Here is a 21,874-nt window from a genome sequence, read left to right as displayed (position 1 = left end):
ACATTGAAGCAGAGATATCATAGCTCAAGGGACAAGATCTCACACAAATAAGATGGAGAGCGAGCGTGGAGATCCAACCACAATCAGTCAAGTTGCCTGAACCTGGGAGGTCTGCAGCACTTCAGCCTGCACACCAGATGCCCAACTTTAAGAGTACAATGAGTAAGGGTGATTCCTCCTCTCTTCTGTTGATACTAATATTTATTATGCCACCCTCCTTAGAAAGAAGAAGAAGAAAGACTAATTGGAACAGTTCATATAAAGGTAAGAAGTGCAAATCGACTTTTGCTATTATGTATGATAAACATAACAAGTGTTATGTACAGTGCTATTCAACAACAAAACAGGGTTTGAAAGTGCAACCGTACAACTGTTTATCATAGCCAGAGCCACTGTAATCATATGATTTTGTGGTCGCAGAATTTTCAGAATAATTATGGATTTGCCACATAATCCATCATCTGTGCAAAATCTACAGATTTTAACATCTAGCTCAAATGGATCAAAAGTTACTAGAATTGCAGCAACATGTTGCGGTGCTGTGGATTTTAATTGATAATAACAATTTATAATTACTAAATAATGATGTTGTGGGTGTCAACAATTTAAAGAGATCTGTGTATGATTATGTAGCCTCGTGTCTGTTTCAGTACAGATAGGTTTTGCAAACGACCCAATCTATCTACAAGCAGCAGCCACACAAATATTCTGTAGAGGAATATTATACATGCAATCTCATGATATCTCATCTCATATTATGCATGAAATGTGGATCTCAAGAGACCTTGCTGAGTATTATTTTGAGTCTTATATGTAATGGATGTTCTGTGCAATTTAAAAATGCTGCAAAGAAGCGTTTCATGACTGTAATGCTGGTGAGTCTGAAATCCTCCCAACCTGTCCAACAGCCCCAGGGATCCAATATGTGCCCCAATGCAGGTCCAGAGAGACAGAGAGGATGTTCCTCTTCGCTCCTGGCCTTGAAGCGATGTATTGTTGGATAACGTTGATCCACATGCTCTGGAAGCATGTGAACCATCACTCTGGTCCTTAAAGTTCAGATTCAATATGAGTTTGAAGCTCTCCTATACGGCAACCCTACACCCCACTTCGTAAACCCTACTGGTCAAGACTGTGGGTCTACTGGGTGCCCGGGGATATTTGGATCCTCCCCACGTGAGACTGGGCGGCAACAAAGATACTGTCCATATAACTATGATACTGTAAGGTGATATTATTGTGACTGTGCTTCACTATTTACCATCCAGTCAATTTGCAGAGATGAGAGACCTGCTAATGCCCTACCTGGTCTCTCCCACTCGTTACGCATCACGGTGCACCGGAACACCACACTACTCGACGCGCTGTAACTCTGTAAGCTGGACACAGAAGCATTGTTTGAATCTTCATTTGGCACTCTGAACTGTTCCAGTTTGGTTGGTAAGCTGCTTAATTTCTTGAATTTGTGGGTACTTAGTGAAGGAACAGCTATACTACTCTCTGAATGATGCATTATTTTGAGTAGTATGTCTGCTCCATTGACCATTTAGAGTACACAAACTCTTGCAAGTTCAGGCAAGCCTTCTAAGCACCCTATAAATTGCCCTTAGAAAATCACCATACATGTCATCCAATTTCAAGTTAAAGCCAGCACCTAGTGTGTACAGTCGGTGTTGTATTTCTGCCAGCAGAATCGTTCTTTTTTGTGTGATGTAGTTTTAAAGATCTATTTTCCCACCCATTAATAAATACATATTTGTTAAAGATGTTTTGGCAACAACTGGATATTCAGTTTAATGTACACTCTTTACTGTGTTCACCTTTTAATGCTCCTTCCGTGTTTATAAACCCAACCACCTGTTGGAATATTAAGCCTTGGCTACGCAACTTCACTACCCCTGCAGAGTCAGTTAGGCGGACAGAATTTACTACGTTAGGATTGCAAAGGACAATTCATTTGTAATTCCGAGGGACCTCCATCTGCCAAATTTAGAGTTGTACATCGATTCAGTGGACACGTCTAGACATTGGCAAGGACCTCTTGGCACTGCAGTTTCTGTCAGTGTGGGAAATGTTTGATGGACAATACTGTCAGACATGAAAGTCGACCATCAAACTTGTCAAAAGATTTTTTGCTTGTCGAAAACAATTCCTGAAGTAGGAGTTTGTTTTTCAAAAACAAAAAAAAAGACAAACAAATTGCTCCTACACCATTGAAGTTACCTTCCAGGGTGACGGGGTCATTATCATTTTTTCCTGTCCTTTTACTGCCAGGTTTTTCTGGGTGTGAGGGAGAGGAAAAACATACTTTTTACACCGTGCACCCTAAATAGGGCAGGCGGTGTAAAGTCCTTCCTCCAAAGGGCCTTCGTTTGTCAGGCCATCGAATGAAGTATTCCATCGGTGGAGCCAATGGGAGCTCCATTGATGGAAAACTTACAATATGCCTGACCCTAAATGAGGCGGGAAGCTGAGGGTTTGGAGGACAGAGTCCTACATTTTGTTTGCGACAGAGTATCCTGTCTCCCAACCTCTAAATCAAGCCCTATTTGGTTAAGCAAATGGGGTGCAATAGTGCTGGTAGCCCTTGACATGAGTACACTACAGCACCAACACAGGATATTGCCTAGTAACCACTGACTACCCTAGGGCAGGGCAATCTTAACAGCATTATAGGCTCCCAGGCAAAGCAGTGCACTGTGACTTGCCTACACAACTACTCACAGGAATAAAAATGTTTAACTGAAAATGATTGTTAAATTCTGGTCTGCATGGGGGCCCCATGCTCGTGGGGGCCCTGGGCAACTACCCAGCTTGCCCATGAGTTAAGACGGCACTGCCCTAGGGCCCTAAAGAAAGACCTCATAGCTTCTTATTACAGACACAGCCACAAGCAGCCGGCACTGAAAGAAAACTTTCAAATATCAAGATGCACTTTGTCCGAAAAACCACTAGATGGCAGAACAAAGCAAAACGTTTGACTCCTTAACAATTTTATCAAAAACAAAATTAAGGTTAGATTATAAACTTTGGCTCAAATATAAAGCCGCCATCCTGAAAGCAGCAGAGCATTATTATTAAAAAAACTTTCAGAAGCCCCACTTTTTTTTTTTTTACATAAGTCATATTGCCACTGTAATAAAGACTCCAGTCAAGAAGGGAACACAAAATTGCACCACACCCCCTAATTTACGTTCAGCTGCGGTGCTGAGGCACACAAAATGCGCTGGTGCTCATATTGTGTCCAATTCCAAGTTTGACACCTTTGAGCAGGGAATAAAGGGGCATATTATCAAGGGCTTTATCTCCGCTTCTTTGGCTTTTAAAGCCAAAAAAGCGGAGATAAAATATAGCCCTATCAACAACAGGGTGCTAACATGCAAAATCGCACGTTAGCACCCTTTTCCACTATGCTTCCCTTTGCATCTCTAATGAGATGCAACGTGGGCGTTCCAGAGCAAAATAATAGGAGTAATGTCGCTTAAGTGATATTTCTCCTATTATTAAGCTTTACGGGAACCGTGTTAGAGACAAAAAAAGCAGCGCTAACCACGGTTAACGCTGCTTTTTTACGTCTGCTAATTTTCAGATTTAGCCATGTAATCCAATGGGAGGTGGATTTCATGGCTAAGATCACCCTGCCCTATCAGCAAGGTTTCGCTGGTTGCAGGGTGATTATCGGTGGATTTCCAGCGATAATCACACTGTTTACCAGCTAACGCATGGATTCCTATCGCTTGGGAGATAAGCGTTGCTGACAGCATGCTATCTCCGCAATGGAATCCAGCGTTAGCCTGCAATAATTATCCTCGCACTAAAAGCGCTGAGCGATAATTATCGCAGGACCTTGCTAATATGCCCCAAAACTCAAATAGTACGCGCTTCCCCATTGCAAGAAGCGCAAACTGTAATGCACGTGCGTTATGTGGGGCAGATATCGCGGGATGAATCAATTCGTGTCCACGTTATAGTTTAGTTCTGGACGCAAACAGAGATTGGATCTGAAACTTGATTACTGGCCGATCGTAACTAGATCAAAAAAACTGCATTTATTCTGAGCATTTATCGTGTGACCTTTACCTGGCAGGACAGCCCAGCGTAGCCTGCTGGACAGTCGCACATCTCCATAAGACAGGCGGCTTCCCTGCTGGAGTGCATGTCCTCTGCTGGAACGGCAACCTCCATTGAGATATTGGAGATTCTAAAGTACAAGAGGGAAAAAAGTGTAAAACAACACTTTTAGATAAAATATTATACAAAGACATTTTAAAATAATAATTTATGCTTTTATGAAGAAATTTATTTCAAACCTAAAAGCGGCTCTTTCAATTACACATTTTGCTTTAAGTTGAACCTTAAATTATGGGTAATCTTTTACGATTGTGAACGTCACTGTTATCCATATAGGTAACACTGTGATCTTACTGTGTAGGTCTTACTCTGATGTCTCACCTGCTCTGCTGCAGTGCTTGGCCGTACGAGGCCTTGATGAGGATGTACTCAATGTTGCTCAGAACAGAGAGGAAGTCTGCACGACTGACAGGGCTCTCGGACACCGAGTTGAAATATTTCCAGGAATTCTGGGGACAAAAACAAAATGTCCAGCGAGGACGAATTTATAAAAAAAGAAGAACATTAATTTAATTTTTCATTTGTGTACTATGAAGAATCATTGCACAATTATGACCCAATGGCTAGCGTTGTATTTTCAAGAACCAGCTTTCATCCTTTCAGGCCCACTCCTTTTTGAAAAAAATCAATGTTATGCCAAAACTGAAATTGTTAGATCTGAGGATTGGTGACCTTAAATGGGACTTGCAGGCAGATGCATCAAAGAAAATACCGGGAGCAAACGGGCAGATTCTCAGAATCTGGCCGTTTGCTCCCGGTATTTTTGCAATTGGGATGCATCATCCCAAATGCAGAAATCGCAATTTAAGGAATCTCTAAATAGCGATTCCTTAAATTGCTCTTGCATTTAAGGAACCCCAAATTGAGATTCCTGAAATGCAATGCATGAAACCCAAAAAATAGCGAATTCGCTAATAGGGGGAGCAAATTACCATGAAGTTGAACTTCATGGTAATTTGCTAAAACTTTGAAAAATGCACTTTTGTGCATTTTTCAAAGTTACATGTTGCGCACACACATGCCCTTAGGGCATGTGTGTGTGTAACATTTGTGCACAGGTCCATTTCAGGGGTGCAACAGGGTGTCCTTTGGACACCCTGGCACCCTTGAAATAGCGGAACATTAGCGATTCGGTAATAGCTAATAAGGAATGGCTTTCCCATTCATTCCTACGGGCCTTTAGGCCCATAGGAATGAATGGGAAAGCCATTCTTTATTAGCGATTAGCTATTACCGAATCGCTAATAAGGAATATGTAGGAATCGCTAATAACATTGCAATTCCTACATGCATCCCGTTTTTCGAGTCTTTAATAGCGATTCCTTAAAATTCGCTATTAAGGACTCGCAAAACATAACTTTGATGCATCTGCCAGTTGGTGTCTATTTAGTTTATGGTGAAGTCGAACCAAGCACCAACACACCCCAACACTATTATGATGCCCAAATCAAAACTGGAGCTGCCAAAGCGCAGGCCATATATGTTTGTGAGCCGAAATAACGCAGTTTACAAGCTGCGGCCCCAAGGCATGTTTCTATTTACAACTCTCTTCCTTGGGGCTGGGGGTAATCACTGGACACCACAGTGTGTAGCCTACAAATGCTGAGAGCCACAACACACGCCTAAAATACAGTGGAGATTATTTACAAGAACTTGACGCATCCGTATAGATACGTCAGTTTCCCTGCACCTGCGTGCGAAACCCTTGCGCCACCATGGATGCGCCATGGCGCAAGGACTGACAGATGCATCAAAAATGTTGACGCATCTGTCGGTGCAAAAGTAATTCATTGCTGGAGGCGTGTTGCAAGCACGACACAACTCCAGCAATGCATAGGGAGGGCTAGTCCTAATACACTGCGTCACTCCTTACAACAGCTCCAAGCAGGCGTAGGGTTTTGACTCAGTGGCGTCCTAGAAGTGGCACAGTGAAATCTTGTAGATTTCACTGCATCACTTCTACAAGACTTTCCCGGTGTGAACGCCCACCCTGCATACATTATACCTGATGCAGGTATGATGTTGTGCAGGGCTTTACAAGTTGATGCATCTTTCTAGATGTGTCACACTGTAAATGGGCCGCAACAGTGAGCATTGTCTACACAGCTGCTGCATCACAAAAAGTGATGCAACAGCGGTGCAAAAGTGGCGCAAAGTGCTTGTAAATCTGCCCTTGTTTAATTTGCCAAATGTTGAAGCAGGTTCTAACTGTCAAAAAGGAGAACAATACACTGTGGTGACCTAGGACCAAGTTCGATTAAATAAATGTTAAAGGAGTCCCCAGGGTTTGTGTTGTGTTGTATGTGTGCTTGATGGCATTGCTGTCTGGTTCCAGACAGAGCCTTGACTTCACTGCATGCCCATGGGATGAGTTGGGGGGTCTCTGGTTTGCAGTCTTATACAGGAAACAGAGTGGAATGTGGCCTGGGGTTTGACTGGGGAGAAGGTGTGTTCTCACCAACTGAGCGTCACAGGCCCATGACAGGTGCCATGGATGGAGTAATGCAGGGTTAAGTCTGTAGTGCTGGCTTCACCAGGGGCGTCCCAGGAAACTAAAGGAGAGGGGGGCAGTGTAGAGAAAAGGGTTTGAGGCAACACAGGTTTCATATGGACCTCACAGGGAAAGGTAGGCAAGGACAAGAGTACTGAGTCCAGGGAGTGGGTAGCTGCACCGGCTCTGTGGGGTCAAAGCAGGTCCAGTGCAGTCTGCCGATCAAAAAGTACCGGCTCTGGAGGAGCAGCACAGAGTCTGAATTGGGAAGCTGTAGAGGGTCCAATGTGATAGGGGAAGAGAATTCCTCAAAGCGCTAGTGGACAGGACTGCATCAATGGACTGGGAAGAGTTCATGCTCTAGGAGACAGCCTTGCATGGTCCAGGGAAGAAGCTTCACTGAGGTCAGGCAGTGGGAGGATTGGCAACTAGCCCCAGCAGAATAAGTGCATCAAAGTGTTTAGGGACATTTCATTGCAGATGATCACATTGCTAAGTATTGGCATCACAGAAGGTAAATCTGCATGTAAAGTTGGGTAGTGCCTCACAACTTAAGAGGTAAAGCTCCTACTCCCATTTTCCCCTCTGAACTAATGTTAGGCACCTTAAATCAGTTTATTTTAACATCATGAAAGGCTGTGCCAGGGTAAAACATGTATAGGTTACGTTATACATCCCCATCCGTATTTGCGTGCTGGGATTGTGAGTGAGACGGAAAATGAAGCAAGCTTCAAGGCGGCAGGACACAGGCAGGTTACCAGGAGAACTACTTCGTTGCACCCAGTGACGGCTCCTCAGCCAAGGCGGAGGAGCAACGCCCCACCGCTCTATGAGCAGTTCAAAAGGAAAAATAAAATGCTAATACCACAATGTAATTATCATTTTATTTTTCCATACTGACTCAGTACTAGGAGTGGTGCAGGGTGGGGCTGAGCTGTCCAAAGCAGGGGGAGGACTGGTGGGCACTTTTAAGTGTGCATGACGGTTTAGCCGGCCAGTCATGTGCACATAGCATGGTCTCTACCCGACTTTACTGCACAGATTGGGTGAAGAGCATGCCGAAGCTCCCAGTTACGGTTTGAGCGCCGAACCACAGCACTCAGATCAATCACAGCACTGCTGTCAGGCTGGTCACAGCAGCATCATGATTAGATAGGGGAGCCTGGGAGCCTGTGTGCTTCCTGCTCTGGAGTCAGTCAACCAAAAAGGACCGAGAGGCGACAGCCGGCCTGCAGATAAGCGATTCCCCACCCTACAATCCCCATTAAGTAGCAGCTGCCACTGGCTGCACCAGTAGCAGTCCAGGTTGATGGGGACTGTTAGGAAGACAACAAGGGAGTTAGAATGGGATTTAGGCAGCTGGAAATAGGGGCAGACTCCCAACATGGCCCAGCCATTCCTGCACTTTCTACTTCAGTCCTAGTGTAAAGCCAGTACTACTTGAAGCATCATTTCCAGCTAGGATAATACCTGCATTTCTGCTGTCAGGTGTTGGACAAACCTGGATGCCTTTTCCAAGAAGCACACAATACACAGTTATTAGATGGAATGAGTAATTCTTCTTTAAAGGAAAAAGCCTAATTGCAGAATCTGCATGTACTCACCTCATTCATCTGCACTTGTACTTCACTTCTAACACCACTTTCAGGGGCAGGAATATCCATGTAGATCACATGTTTACTTAGGTGACCACCCTTCATGAGAATCTGCGGCTCAAAGTTTGACACTCCAGATTCACCCAAGGCATGGAAAGCAGCAGTGTACTTCAGTTTCCCACCATAGGACATAAGCTATAGAAACAATAAAATGAAAGCCACCTTTATCATCATAGCTTGCTTATTTTGATCAAGATCAACGAAAAAACAAATATAGACAACAGTCCACATTTATGTTCAGAATATATTGTTCAAAGCACAAATACAACTATTACAAATTAAGCTGTTGGGACGGAAATGTTCTTTCATGGTGTACAGTTGTGTTTCACTGCCCTGCATGCCCAACTGCATGTTTTGGATTTCTTGTTTTTCGATTTTATCCCTATCTTCCCACTAATCTAATGTGTTCTAAGGCCTAGACCATCCCCGAGGTCTTGATCTTGTCCTGTAACCTGGATGGGCATTCCAAGCATACCCTTATTGCACTCACAGTGGTCTATTGTACCTGCAATGGGTTTAGTGAATAGAGCAGTGGTGGTAGCGTAACATGTTTTGTGAGAGCTTAATTGTGACCAGGCCTTTTTATGTGTCACTGTAGTGTAGGCCTACTGGCCCACTTGTGTCGCACTTCTCTGCGCTAATCCAGATCCAGCGTTAACAGTGTATGGTGCGTATGTTTGTGTAAGTGGCTTACCTGCATTGTGTCTATGAATGAGCCAGAATAATGGAGGCCTGTGGAATTTATTTTGGTTGCCCATGGCATAGCTTTGTGCAAAATATTGGTGTAAGATTGTTTTCTCAGGCAGTTGAGGTGTATAGCTGACAGTCCTGAAGCTGGGGGGAAGAGATAAAGATACTGAAATGGGGGTAGAACAGACACGGCTCCTTTAGAAATTCAATTAGGATGTTAGTTGAGAAGAGCTGCTGATTAGTCTTCCTGTAGCAGTGACATTTGGTAGATGGCATGAGCGAAGAGTGGGACTGCAGTCGACATTTTTTAAGGTGAAAGGGACCCTTAACTGAGGCCAGTCATTTGGTTCTCTCCATATCACTTTTCGGTGTGCCTGATGACAACCAGGTGCAGAAACCTGGCACCTCTGTGTGCACACTTGTTTGTTAAGTTGTGGATACTCCAGGCTAAAGACTACCCTGCTGTAAAGAGCATCACTCTGTACTAAGGCTTTGCCTGGAATGGAGCCAGGAAAAAGGCGTTTGAAAAGAAGGCTACCCCAAACCAGTTCTGAAGTGCAGACAGGAGATTCGCCATCTCCATGTATCGAAAAAGGGGTCCCCCACTACATTAGATTCCCTATCTCCATCCTGCTATGACTGCATGAAAGCAGTACAGACCCACATGTAGTTCAAGATCTACGTGCTCTATGATCAAGGAAGAGAGTGCACTGCAGATTACTCAGAGGACTGATGTGCAAACAGAGCTGGTGTCTGTTTCACAGTCAGCTTCCCAGAGGTGAGGGGACATCATCTGAGTCATTCCCTGGCTGGAAGAAATAGTTTGTCTCCCCATAGATCACTTTGAAGCCAATCCTCTTTCTTTAGGCCTATAGAATTTGAGAGTTTTGTTCAGCTCAATTGATGTGCTTAGAAATAGCAATTTTGTAAAATAAGAAATCGCTACAGTTTTTGGTTATGATGATAACGTACCCAAAATCTTTCTATAGGGTTGAAACGTCGACATTTATAGAAGCTGACTGAAATCATTTATGTAAATATTAATAATGCACTTTCATTTTGAGTCATGTTTGTAGGAAGCTGGCTCTTTATATGATAAATCAAGATAAGATATGTTGTGTAAGTGTCCAGTGGTTCTCTTATGAGTGGACAGGGGCTTGCTATGGCAATCCCAAAATGCTCTATTAGGGGTTAGTGTGGTTGAGCAGCCTTAGGCTTAACACAGAAGAGTGTAAGACATCTGAAAATACAAATAATGGTCAATAAATGAGACACATGACTCAAGAAGGAGATCCACACCAATTTATAACAAGCCTTTACAATGCAATAGGTCTCGCATTTTTTAGGGTAAGAGCTATTGGCGTTGTAAATGACAATGTCTTTTATCTATGTGCTTTGGTTTGGAGTGACGTGGATGTAAGAACAGAAACATATCTGCAGCACTGCCTAGAGGACTTAGAAAGATGACTCATCACTGGCACCAGAGAAGGAGTGGCAGCAGAATGAGGAATTACTGATGAGACCAGAAAAGCAGCTAGCAGCACTGTCTAGAGGACTTAGAATGAGGAATTACCACTGTGACCAGAGACACAGCCGCAGCACTGCCTAGACTCTAGGTGCTACTCAGGTCCTGTTGGTAATTCCTCATTCTAAGTCCTCTAGGCCCTAGAGGACTTAGAATGAGGAATTACCAACAGGACCTGAGTAGCAGCTAGCAGCACTGTCTAGAGGACTTAGAATGATGAACTACTGACAGGACCAGAGACGCAGCTATAGCAGCACTACCAAGAGGACTTAGAATAAGGAATTACCACTGGAACCAGAGAAGCTACTAGCAGCACTGTCCAGAGGACTGAGAATGAGGAATTACCACTAGGAACAGAGGCACATTTATTAAGAATAGAACAATCAGGGTTCCATTCGACTCCTGCCACATAAAATTATGTATAGGCTCCACTTGGTGTGAAACACAATTGCACACATAAAAGAGCACAAAATGACATATAAATGCAATTAAACTTTAAACGTACATAAATCATGTGCCACAAAATTATTGTTTCACTACTCTCAGTCTTCCTATTAGTTAATAAAAGGTAGCTGTGTTGTAAAGTTCTCACACAGTCCACCAATGGAGACAGTCTATAAGCAACGCACATGAGGAAAAATATCCTCCCCCTTGTTCTGAAATGTGTGCGCTTAAAAGTTCTTAAACTGTTTGTATTAGGTTAAAGAAGACTCCTCCAGTACTAATGTCAACACGTTTTGGCCTTAGAATTACGGCCTCTTCAGGACAAAAGAAAGACGAAGTACCTACAAGGAAAAATATGTACAAGAACATATATACAAATCTTTCTAATAAATCAAAAGCGGGCAACACAAAGTACACAATACACAGGTCCACTTGGACACCAGTAGAGTAAATGGTAGTGACCCAAGCTGCAGCACTGCCTAGAGGACTTTGAATGAGGAATTACTGATAGGACCAGAGTAGCAGCTAGCAGCACTGTCTAGAGGATTTAGAATGATGATACCGACATAACCAGAGAAGCAGCTAGCAGCACCAGCTGCAGGACTAAGAATGAAGAATTACCACTGGGACCAGAGAAGCAGCTGCAGCATTGTCTAGGGGACTTAGAGTGAGCAATTACCACTGGGACCAAAGAAGCAGCTAGCAGCACAGTCTAGACGAATTAAAATGAGGTATTACAACTGGGGACAGAGACGCAGCTAGCAGCACTGTCTGAAAGACTTAGAATGAGGAATTACCGACAGGACCAGAGAAGCAGCTAGCAGCACTGTGTGGAGGACTTAGAATGAGGAATTACCGATAGGAACAGAGACTAGAGAAGTAGCTAGCAGCACTGCCTAGAGGAATAAGAATGAGGAATTACCGACAGGGCCAGAGAAGTTTTCAAGTCATTCAAGTTGGGTTAGAAAACACTTTCTTCCAGTCTGAGGGCACCATCAGTCACAGTGGCATACCACAGTAGTGTGCCTGATTTGGTGGTTTTTGTGATGCCTTACTTTGAGACTTTGAGATTTGGCCAAGCCACACATCTACTTAACGAAATCTCAGCATCACAACATGAAATACCTCTATACATATGTTTGTTTGTAGGCTCTTTCACTTGGTTTCTGGTTATGTAATATATCTAACTACCCACTCTATAATGTTTACAGCGTTTCTGATGCACACATACATTTAAATAAATCCAACGTTTTTTGCTAAAAGCCAGTATTCAAATTAATAATTTTTACAGTAATGGTAAGACACTGACTAATGTAATTTTTCATTGGCTATCCTAAATATTACTTCTACGTTTGTTAAAAAAGGGCAGGGCTGGATTAATTGAGTCACTTAATTATACATTCCATTAACATATCCAAAATGAAAATGATTGTGAAAAAAATTTATGTAATTACTTTTAGATATAATTATTTGCATATTTTCTTTTTCTTCTCAAAACCTGCCTGGAGTTTACATATAAGAGACCTGGTAAGCCCTAGAAAAAATCTTGTTTTATCTAAACCAGGATGGCATATGTACCTCCTCAAAGAGTAACTGATCTGAACTAAGTAATATATTAAATAAAGTAACTGGCCTCACAGAACTGGAATCAAACAATGGGGAACATATATTTGCAGTAATTCAAACAAACGAGAGGGTTTGAAGTCAGTAAAGTATACATTCTCTTGTGCTTTGTCAAATGTCAATCATAACATTTTGAGTCCCAACTTGTAAACAGAACTATATAATATTTTTCATAACTTTATTTACTGAAATTAAAGGTATATGCTATATTATTTTTGACTCAATATGATATCTCTCCTATGATTTCTGACTCTAAATAATCTTGGCAAATCAGTAAATACGAGTGAAACAAGTAAATCACTGGTCTGATTTGCCTTCAGAACAGCATATAACCGATTTAGAATAGCCATGCCCCGCCACTGGTCTTTTCAGACTCTGTACCTTATCTCCCAGGACAGAAGCTGGCATCTTCCAGTAGAAGGGCTCCGCGTGTAGATGCAGCTGCACGGTGGCAGCATCCAGTACCAGTTCGGACGCCTGGGAAAAAACACCCTCAGTGGTTCCTGCCAGGTTGCTTTGGGTTACCACAGGCAGGACAGCATTGTGTGGGATGACGGACACCTGCGCACACCGAACACAGGGCAACACATTTACGTTTGTTTACTTTATGTTGTAACATGCCAATTGCTTCCTTTATATTAAGAAGGTAATTTCAAGAAAGGTACAGTACAAGCGCAACGAAAGTGTGCTCCACGCCATGCGCCATTTTGGAAAAAATGAGGAAATAAAAAGGGCACTGGTTGTCAAATGACTACTGGGTTTAAAATAATACATTTCTTTAAAACTAGAGAGGTATATACATGTATTTAGCATTTAACACAAAGTAGAATAATCATATTGCAGAAAAAAGAGCTTGACATATATACACAGGGTATTTGGAAACTATTCACCAGTTAGCGTATTGCCTTTTCGTTGATGATATACACCTGGTTCTCCTCTATATGTTTGTATATCCATGACTGGAACATTTCAATGTTGTCTTTGCACATGTGGTCAAAAGAGGACACATAAATCTAAAGCACTTATTAAACATCTTGCTTGACTCACAGGAATTTTGACGTGTCCTTGTAATTCTGAACATATGGAGGATAACCCAAAGCAGAAACATGGCGAGCAACCAGAGGGGTTTTCAGAGCGCAATGCAAACGTCCCTTCTCTGCATTCGCTGCAGTGAAGACCAACCGCATTTTCCTAAAAGGAATGCAAGAGTTAGTTACAAAAATAGATTTAGAAAAGAACAACCCAAAAAATCTTAAGTACAATAAACTCAAACAAATCCTTATAATCTGTATCTTTAAACAGTCATTGGTGTCTTGTGTTCTGTTAGCACCAGCTAATTCACTCCCTACTCATTCAGTTGCTTTTGGAACAGTTGTGAAGTGTGGTAATCAGATTTAAACAGCAGAGTCCATTATTGGAAAGCAGACATAGAACACACAGTATTCAGCATTTTACAACCATTTACTGCGCCCTAAAATAACCTTCATGGCAAGGGTACTCAATAGGTCCTCACTAAATGCGGGGCCGGCTTTAGGGCAGTGCGACTGGTGCGGCCGCACTGAGCGCTGACCTGGGAAGGGGGCGAGACCTCAACGGGGGTTAGCAATAACTGATTTAAAAACATCTGCAGCAGAGTTCCTTGCGCGTCCAGTTTTCAGGCAGCAATAAACGTTGTCAAAATAACTGTTGTGATTAAAGTTCCTGCTAGAGAGAGATCAGAGTTTTGCCTAGGGCAGTTTTGACTCACCATAAAGTAGCGCAGAGGGTTAAAATGCCTACTGCAAAGAGTGCGTATCGTGCAGATCACAGATCTGTATTTTATGTGGATAGTTGAGTGGATTATTGCTTTTGTCGCAGATATCCTTTTGTCACCACAGTTCATAAGATACAACCCAAATATAGAATAGTGTCTGTTACAAACTGTCATCAAAGAACAGCATGCAAACTGCATAAAATAGGTAAGGAAGTTCTGTTTTTTCCCCCTATCTTTCATTATCTATTCCTAATGTTGCTAGAAAGGGTTTGTTTGGTAGATATACATTCTTATTAGTAAAGTCAGCCTTTAACAGTGCTTTAAAACAAATGACAGCTTTAACTCCTGACTACTAGTTGCCTGGTGGGGAATACGTTATTTACTTGCTTCGATAAATGCAAATATGCTGGTGTTTATCAGGATAAAGAAAATAGCTCTTCTCGCAGGTTTCCGCATCCAAATAGTGAATACCATTCAGATTTTGGTGTTTATGTACCAAAAGCTGCATGTCCAGGAGGAAACAGAACTTTTTTGTACCGATTTTTACATTTTTACACATTTCTACCAGTGGAAACTTAACTCTGGACATTGGACTTTATTCCGCTACTTAATTAACGGATGCAATGTCCACAATTAACTGGGCCCCTCCACGGATGGCCAAGGTCTCAAATATCTGATCCTAGTCCTCTTTTTAAGGCTTGTAAATCTGTTCCCAGGTACAGATGCACATATGCAGCATTTGAAAGCACCTTCCTTGTTTAATATTATTCTGAGGCAACACCCGAATAAGCAGTTGTCTAGCCGTGCAAGTGCTGCATTATTTTGAGAGGAAGGAGGCATACAGAATGGAGAATAACAAAACTGACAACTCCAGAATATACAATGCTGATTCATTATTGAGATGATGCAAAACTCTTCAATCACAGTATGACAAATTCAAAGATAGGCAACAAAAGGCAGAAACAAAATTATACGCAAGCACTTCACTGGGAATTCCAATGCACTTAGCTCATGGGCAGCTTAAAAGTGGACGATTGGTTTGGGCCTTCCTATCCAAATTATAAGTAGACATTTTTCCAAACCCAACACAATCTGCTAGGTAGGACAAATTCAGTAATACATGGGCCACAATATAGTACAGGAATGAAGCCACTGAGATAGACATGCAGCTAGACAGAGGGCTAATGTTGGAAAAGGTGATCACCTGATCTTTATTACATTCTGTTTATTTTAATTGTTAGGGCTGGCCTAGAGACACGTTTTTCGCCAGCCTCATGCTTTCCAAAAAGTCATAATAAAAACATATAGCTATGTATACATAGAGGGACTTTCAATCAGCCCTCTTCATTCATTGGTCTGTTCAAGCGTCATTCACATTTTGCTTCCCTCACCCACAAATAGTCTACAGCATGGGTTAATCGGTCAGTCCACTTTAACCACTGGCCGTTTTCATTGTGAGTGGTAGCATTTTGCTCTTGCACATGTACATATTCATCCAGCAAATAGTCTATTTCAGTGCTAGGGCTTGTAGGCTAATTTCTGCTTGCTTTCATTTTTATTAAAGTTGTTTAATTAACGTCTGTGATGGGACATTTCTTTTACTTTTTTTTTCAAGCAACCTTTAGAAATTTTTACTTATATTTTCTTTAACTCTTTTAATCACTTGAATATGTTTAAAAAATATACATTATTAAAAAATCGTTGGTGTGCCAGAGTCAGGCTCTAAACAGAACTAATAATAGAGTACATCTATCATCGCTAGGAAAGACCGCTATATATATGGAGGATAGTTCAAATCGAATAAATTAGGCAAGCACTGATCTTGTGGTCCGTGTCCGTTTTTCCATGGGCTGGTACAGTGCGGAAGCGGATTTTGGAGATATATATATATATGTATGTATATATATATATATTCACTGAAAAAACCATAGGTTATAGACCATATATAGTTAGGAATTAGCATTTACAAAACCTTGAAAATTCACTGAAAAAACCATAGGTTATAGACCATATATAGTTAGGAATTAGCATTTAAAAAACCTTATTTTACTCACACAAAACCATTGAAATTCCATATATAGTTAGTTGCACTAACTATATATTGCGCACCCGCAATCCACTGCTGATCATGTCACATATTACATCATTCATGACATGGTCAGTGACATCACTGATGACATCACTGATGACATCTCAAATGACATCACTGATGACATCACTGATGATAACATCCAGTGACTGTATGTTTCTGTAAAGTTAAAATATGTCTTACATATTGAAGAATGAGTGGATGTATAAGTGTCTGGATGAAGGATTTAGTAGGTGCGTGACTGACTGTATGAGTGAGTGATTAAATGTGTCTCACTGAATGCATGGGTTAGTGACTAAACTGTCTTAATTTGTGCATCATTATGTCTGTTGTTCTGTAAACTGCTGCATGTGTTGATCATTAGCTATACGAGAGGCTATATGTGTTATTAATTGGTTGCCCAAGTATTTCTATGGGAGATTGAGTTTGTGTGGGGGTGGCTGGAAGGTGTGTGACTCTATGCATAGATGTGTGAGCAGTTTATTCACTAGGTGTATGAGTTCAAGAGTGCATGTGGAAACAGCTACATGGGCAGTTGACTGTGTGCATGAGTGTATTGATGAGTGAATGGATATCTCAATGCTACATGTCATAGTAAGTACGTATGTAAAACACAGTACATGTGAGAGTTAGCATATATAAATAACTGTGCATGAGAGCCACTGAATGAGTGAGTGGTTGTATCGATCATTGTGAACTTGTATCAGGGATTGTATAAGAGAGTAAATATGTGTTAGTATATGTTTCAATAAGTAAGGTGTGTTTAACTGTATAGTTGAAGAAATGGAGGTGAGATTGTTTCTTTGCATGACTGACTGGGTGTGTGAGTAACTCCATGGATGAGTGGCAGTGTGTGAGTGTCTGTATACACTGAGTGTATCTAAGGTTATATTAGAGTCTGAAGAGGTTTATCGTATTAGCACAAGAATGATGTCAAATGAGATGTCATCAGTGATGTCATCAGTGATGTCATTTGAGATGTCATCAGTGATGTCATCAGTGATGTCACTGACCATGTCATGAATGATGTAATATGTGACATGATCAGCAGTGGATTGCGGGTGCGCAATATATAGTTAGTGCAACTAACTATATATGGAATTTCAATGGTTTTGTGTGAGTAAAATAAGGTTTTTAAATGCTAATTCCTAACTATATATGGTCTATAACCTATGGTTTTTTCAGTGAATTTTCAAGGTTTTGTAAATGCTAATTCCTAACTATATATGGTCTATAACCTATGGTTTTTTCAGTGAATTTCAATGGTTTTTTAATAGCAAATATCATAAGCTGTCGAATGTCAAGTACGTGGTAAGTGAAAACATTTTCGTGTTTATGCACACTGATCTGCTTTGAATGGTGCCCCCCCCCCTCATTTCTATTAGGAGTACTCTCTCTTTGCAGATAGTGAAAGGTAGTTAACGCAGGCCTTTGCCCCCGTTGTAATCCGTCGTGCCTGCTTCTCTCTCCATTTGATTGATTGTTATCCAAGTATTTACTGTTTTAGAATTAGTTCTCTTTGGTTCATTCTCTATTTACAAACAAACACAGAGTCGCAATACTCTGTTTAGTCTTTGCAGATAACGAAAAATCGTGTAAAAAAAAAGAAAAGGAATCGAGCAAAATCAGTAGGCCACTAATGGGATCTCTTTTTGACCTCGCTAAAATAGAAACATTAGGAACAACCCCTCATGACAAATACAAAACTAGTGAGATGAACTGAACTCCACACAATGATGGCTGCAAAACAGCTCGGCTCCGCCACCCACCCCGCCCAAAATAACGATAAAGAACGGCTGCCATGATTGGTTGCGGAATGACCACGACGGAGCTACGAAATGGTGCTGCTCTCATGCTAACCCCAGCTTCAGTCTGAAACATCCAGAAACACTGTAGACTACCAATTCGATCAGTTCCGGTAGCGCCCCAATGTAACCCGGTAGAGAAGAACTAGCCCTCCCCTCTTTGACTGATGGTTCTTGTTGCCTGTCCCTTCTGTTGTCATTTAACAGAACTATTTAGCCTGCTGAAAGGGGTTGTGTTCCGACCGCTGGTTGGTGGAGACATTTTGACTATATTCTGGACCTGCGTTGTCGCGTAATGCGTCATATGACGCGCCGCGTTAGCGCATCCGGAAGTCATCCGGGGCGCGCAGCGCGTAACGTAAGCATAACAAGTCATGTGACTTGTTAATAAAACTTTTCATTGGTTCATTTTACTTTTCTTATTGTAATGATGAAAGACTTGGTCATATGACCTAAAAATTACGCTTTTCATTACTTCCGAACATTATTTTTTCTTAAATATATGTTATAATGTTCCAGGCTAATGTACTTTCCCGGAAATTTTACAACTGTCCTGCAAGTAAAATATATTCTTTTTTCGAGAAAAAGAGCGTTTCTTCGTCCCATGACGGAGCCGTTGAGCAAAAGAGGGTCGACCTGCTGTCTTAGTCGCCGATACGCCTGAATATGAGATTCTTATCGATCACTTTATGTTGCAGGAATAGAAAACACAACAGCCCTTGACCATTTATCTTTACTGCGTTCCTTTGTATTATACCTTTTACCCTTCATGTAATTGGTCTGCTTTATTTCACTTGCCTTTTAATGATTCTAAAACAGTCACTATTATTAAAAACTTTACCAATGTATATACTACTACCATGTTTTCTTTTAAAAACCTTTATTGTGAAAATTTCATTATACAAATACGAGCCTATAACCACGTGGGCCTGCCACAGAGCAAACTGTAATCGTATATGATGAATAGACATTTACACTGTAGAGGAACGTAACGGGCGGGCCATTAGGTTGCAAGAACTAAGGTGTCTAACAGTTACGGAATCGGTGGACGTACATTTTATAATTAAAATACGACAGGGCCAGTTACAATAAAATTATCTAGATATACATTTGCGGGCAAGTACCATGGGTGACGTTAATTCGAACTTTCAACAGTACAGTAATCAATAACACATCAGAACTTAATATCAATAGGGATGTCGAAATAGTCAATCAATTCTCGTCCCCGCCCGCCATGTGCTTCAAAACTGCATACGTATCTCGTGATTTCAAGGTTCTGCAACCAGTACACAACAAGGAGTTACGAGTCCCATTTATTCCGGCGCCATTTTGGGCGAGGACGGGCAGGTCCAGGATATAGTCAAAATGTCTCTACCAACCATCGACTATGATGATGTTTATATGCTGTATTTATTAGAGTAACACTCATCTGTCCACATGAAATTAATTTGCCACAATCTAAACATGTCATTTTAATCTTTCCAAAGTTCTTCTAAATATTTGGGACCGTTTCCCTTGCCTCTGAAGCTCTCAGTGCCACTTCTTTGATGAATGTACTAGCAGGTCAGGGGTTCTCCTCCAAATCTCTCTTTTATGCAGCACTATAATTAATTGGTGCCACCTCTCCATATGACGATGCATGGTATAGTTACCACAACTATATTTTTTTTCGGTTCCTCTGGACAGTTCATCGTGGCAGATGAAGCGTGTAACGTACCGGGCATTTACCTTTTTTTGCATGTACAGGAAAGGAAAAAAAAATCGAGCGTCCGAGTTCTAAGGTGTCCCAGGGCCATTTTAGTGGACCAGGCCCAAATCCAAAGAACAGGCCGCCATTTTGAGAGTCCTCTTGCAGCCGCCTGTCGCTGTAGCATCAAGAGCAGCCGAAACTCAGCTGAATGGCAAAAGAAACGGTAAAGGGGCCCCCTACTACAGCAGACGAGCCTCCACCTAGGAAGGCCCATTCACGCCGGCTCCCCCCCCCTTCGGGCACCCCACGCCGTTATTCGGAGCAGTATTGTAGGATGGCCACACCAGTGCGGCAACTTGCTAGACATCACCTCGGTGGTAACCGAATCTCAACGCCTTGTGGTGTCTTCTATTCAAAAAACATTGTTATGCTGCCTTCGACCTATTCGCCGCAAGTGCGCACACAACTCAACTGCATAGCTTGCTAGACACCACCTCGGTGCCATCCGGATCTTGGAATCTCAGCACCTTTTGGTGTCTTCTCTTCAGAAAATATTGTTGCGCTGCCTTTGGCCCCATTCGCACATCAGTCCGCTACTGACGCCATCTCACAGGCTAATGGGGCGCCCCACGCCGACTTTCAGCATTGTAGAATGACCACACCAGTACAGCAACTTGCTAGACATCACCTCGGTGCCATCCGGATCTCGGCGCCCCACTGCAGATGAAGTGCCTCTCAACTATGAAACCACCACGGTGACATCCGGATCTTGGCGCGTTGTGCTGCCTTCGGCCTATTCGCACATCGGTCCGCTACTGACGCCATCTCACAGGCTAATGGGGCGACCCACGCCGAGTTTCAGCATTGTAGGATGACCACACCAGTACAGCAACTTGCTAGACATCACCTCGGTGCCATCCGAATCTTGGCATCTCAACGCCTAGTGGTATCTTCCATACAAAAAATATTGTTACGCTGCCTTTGGCCCCATTCGCACATCAGTCCGCAACTTAGACATCACCTCGGTGCCATCCGGATCTTGGCATCTCAGCGCCTTGTGGTGTCAGTCAGAAAATATTGTTGCGCTGCCTTTGGCCCCATTCGCACATCGGTCTGCTACTGACGCCATCTCACAGGCCAACGGGGCGCCCCACGCCGACTTTCAACATTGTAGGATGGCCACAGAAGTGCGACAACTTACTAGACACCACCTCGGTGCCATCCGGATCTTGGCGCGTTGTGCTGCCTTCGGCCTATTCGCACATCGGTCCGCTACTGACGCCATCTCACAGGCCAACGGGGCGCCCCACGCCGACTTTCAGCATTGTTGGATGGCCACACCAGTGCGGCAACTTACTAGACACCACCTCGGTGCCATCCGGATCTTGGCGCGTTGTGCTGCCTTCGGCCTATTCGCACATCGGTCCGCTACTGACGCAAACTCACAGGCCAACGGGGCGCCCCACGCCGACTTTCAGCATTGTAGGATGGCCACACCAGTGCTGCAACTTGCTGGACACCACCTCGGTGCCATCCGGATCTTGGCGCGTTGTATTGCCTTCGGCCTATTCGCACATCGGTCCGCTACTGACGCCGCCTCACGTGCCAACGTATTTTCTCCGCATTTTATACCCTATGCCGCATAACAGGTCATGTGACTTGTTTATAAAACTTTTCATTGGTTCATTTTACTTTTGGTTTCCTAATGATGGAAGGCTTGATCATATGACCTAAAAACAACACTTTTCATTGGATGAAAACTTTTTTTTTTTTCCCAAACGATGAAAGCCCCACCTTGTTTCTGGATGTTTCAGACTAAACTGGCGTCAGCATGAGAGCACCACCATCTCGTAGCTCCGTCGTGGTCATTCCGCGAGCAATCATGGCAGCCGCTCCCCACCAGAAGCCTGCAGGAGTCGGGGCCCCCAAAACTTTTGATGAATTCTCAAGGCGGAGGGGACGCTTTCGAGAATGGGGT

General features: G+C 42.6%; 1 protein-coding gene across 1 annotated transcript in view; it reads right to left on the bottom strand.

The window, feature by feature from the left end:
- The window catches only part of LAMA1 (laminin subunit alpha 1), a 549,300-nt gene that overhangs the window by 255,697 nt on the left and 271,729 nt on the right, over positions 1-21,874 (bottom strand). The window contains exons 24-28 of the mRNA XM_078687536.1: positions 13,607-13,750; positions 12,941-13,120; positions 8,227-8,412; positions 4,453-4,580; positions 4,081-4,201 (exon numbers count right to left, since the gene is read on the bottom strand). Of these exons, the coding sequence (XP_078543662.1) occupies positions 4,081-4,201; positions 4,453-4,580; positions 8,227-8,412; positions 12,941-13,120; positions 13,607-13,750 (759 nt within the window). The remainder of the gene's footprint in view (positions 1-4,080; positions 4,202-4,452; positions 4,581-8,226; positions 8,413-12,940; positions 13,121-13,606; positions 13,751-21,874) is intronic.

This window comes from Lissotriton helveticus, chromosome 4_1 (assembly GCF_964261635.1).
Source record: "Lissotriton helveticus chromosome 4_1, aLisHel1.1, whole genome shotgun sequence".
Classification (NCBI taxonomy): domain Eukaryota; kingdom Metazoa; phylum Chordata; class Amphibia; order Caudata; family Salamandridae; genus Lissotriton; species Lissotriton helveticus.
This window is presented reverse-complemented; position numbering and strand designations above follow the sequence as displayed.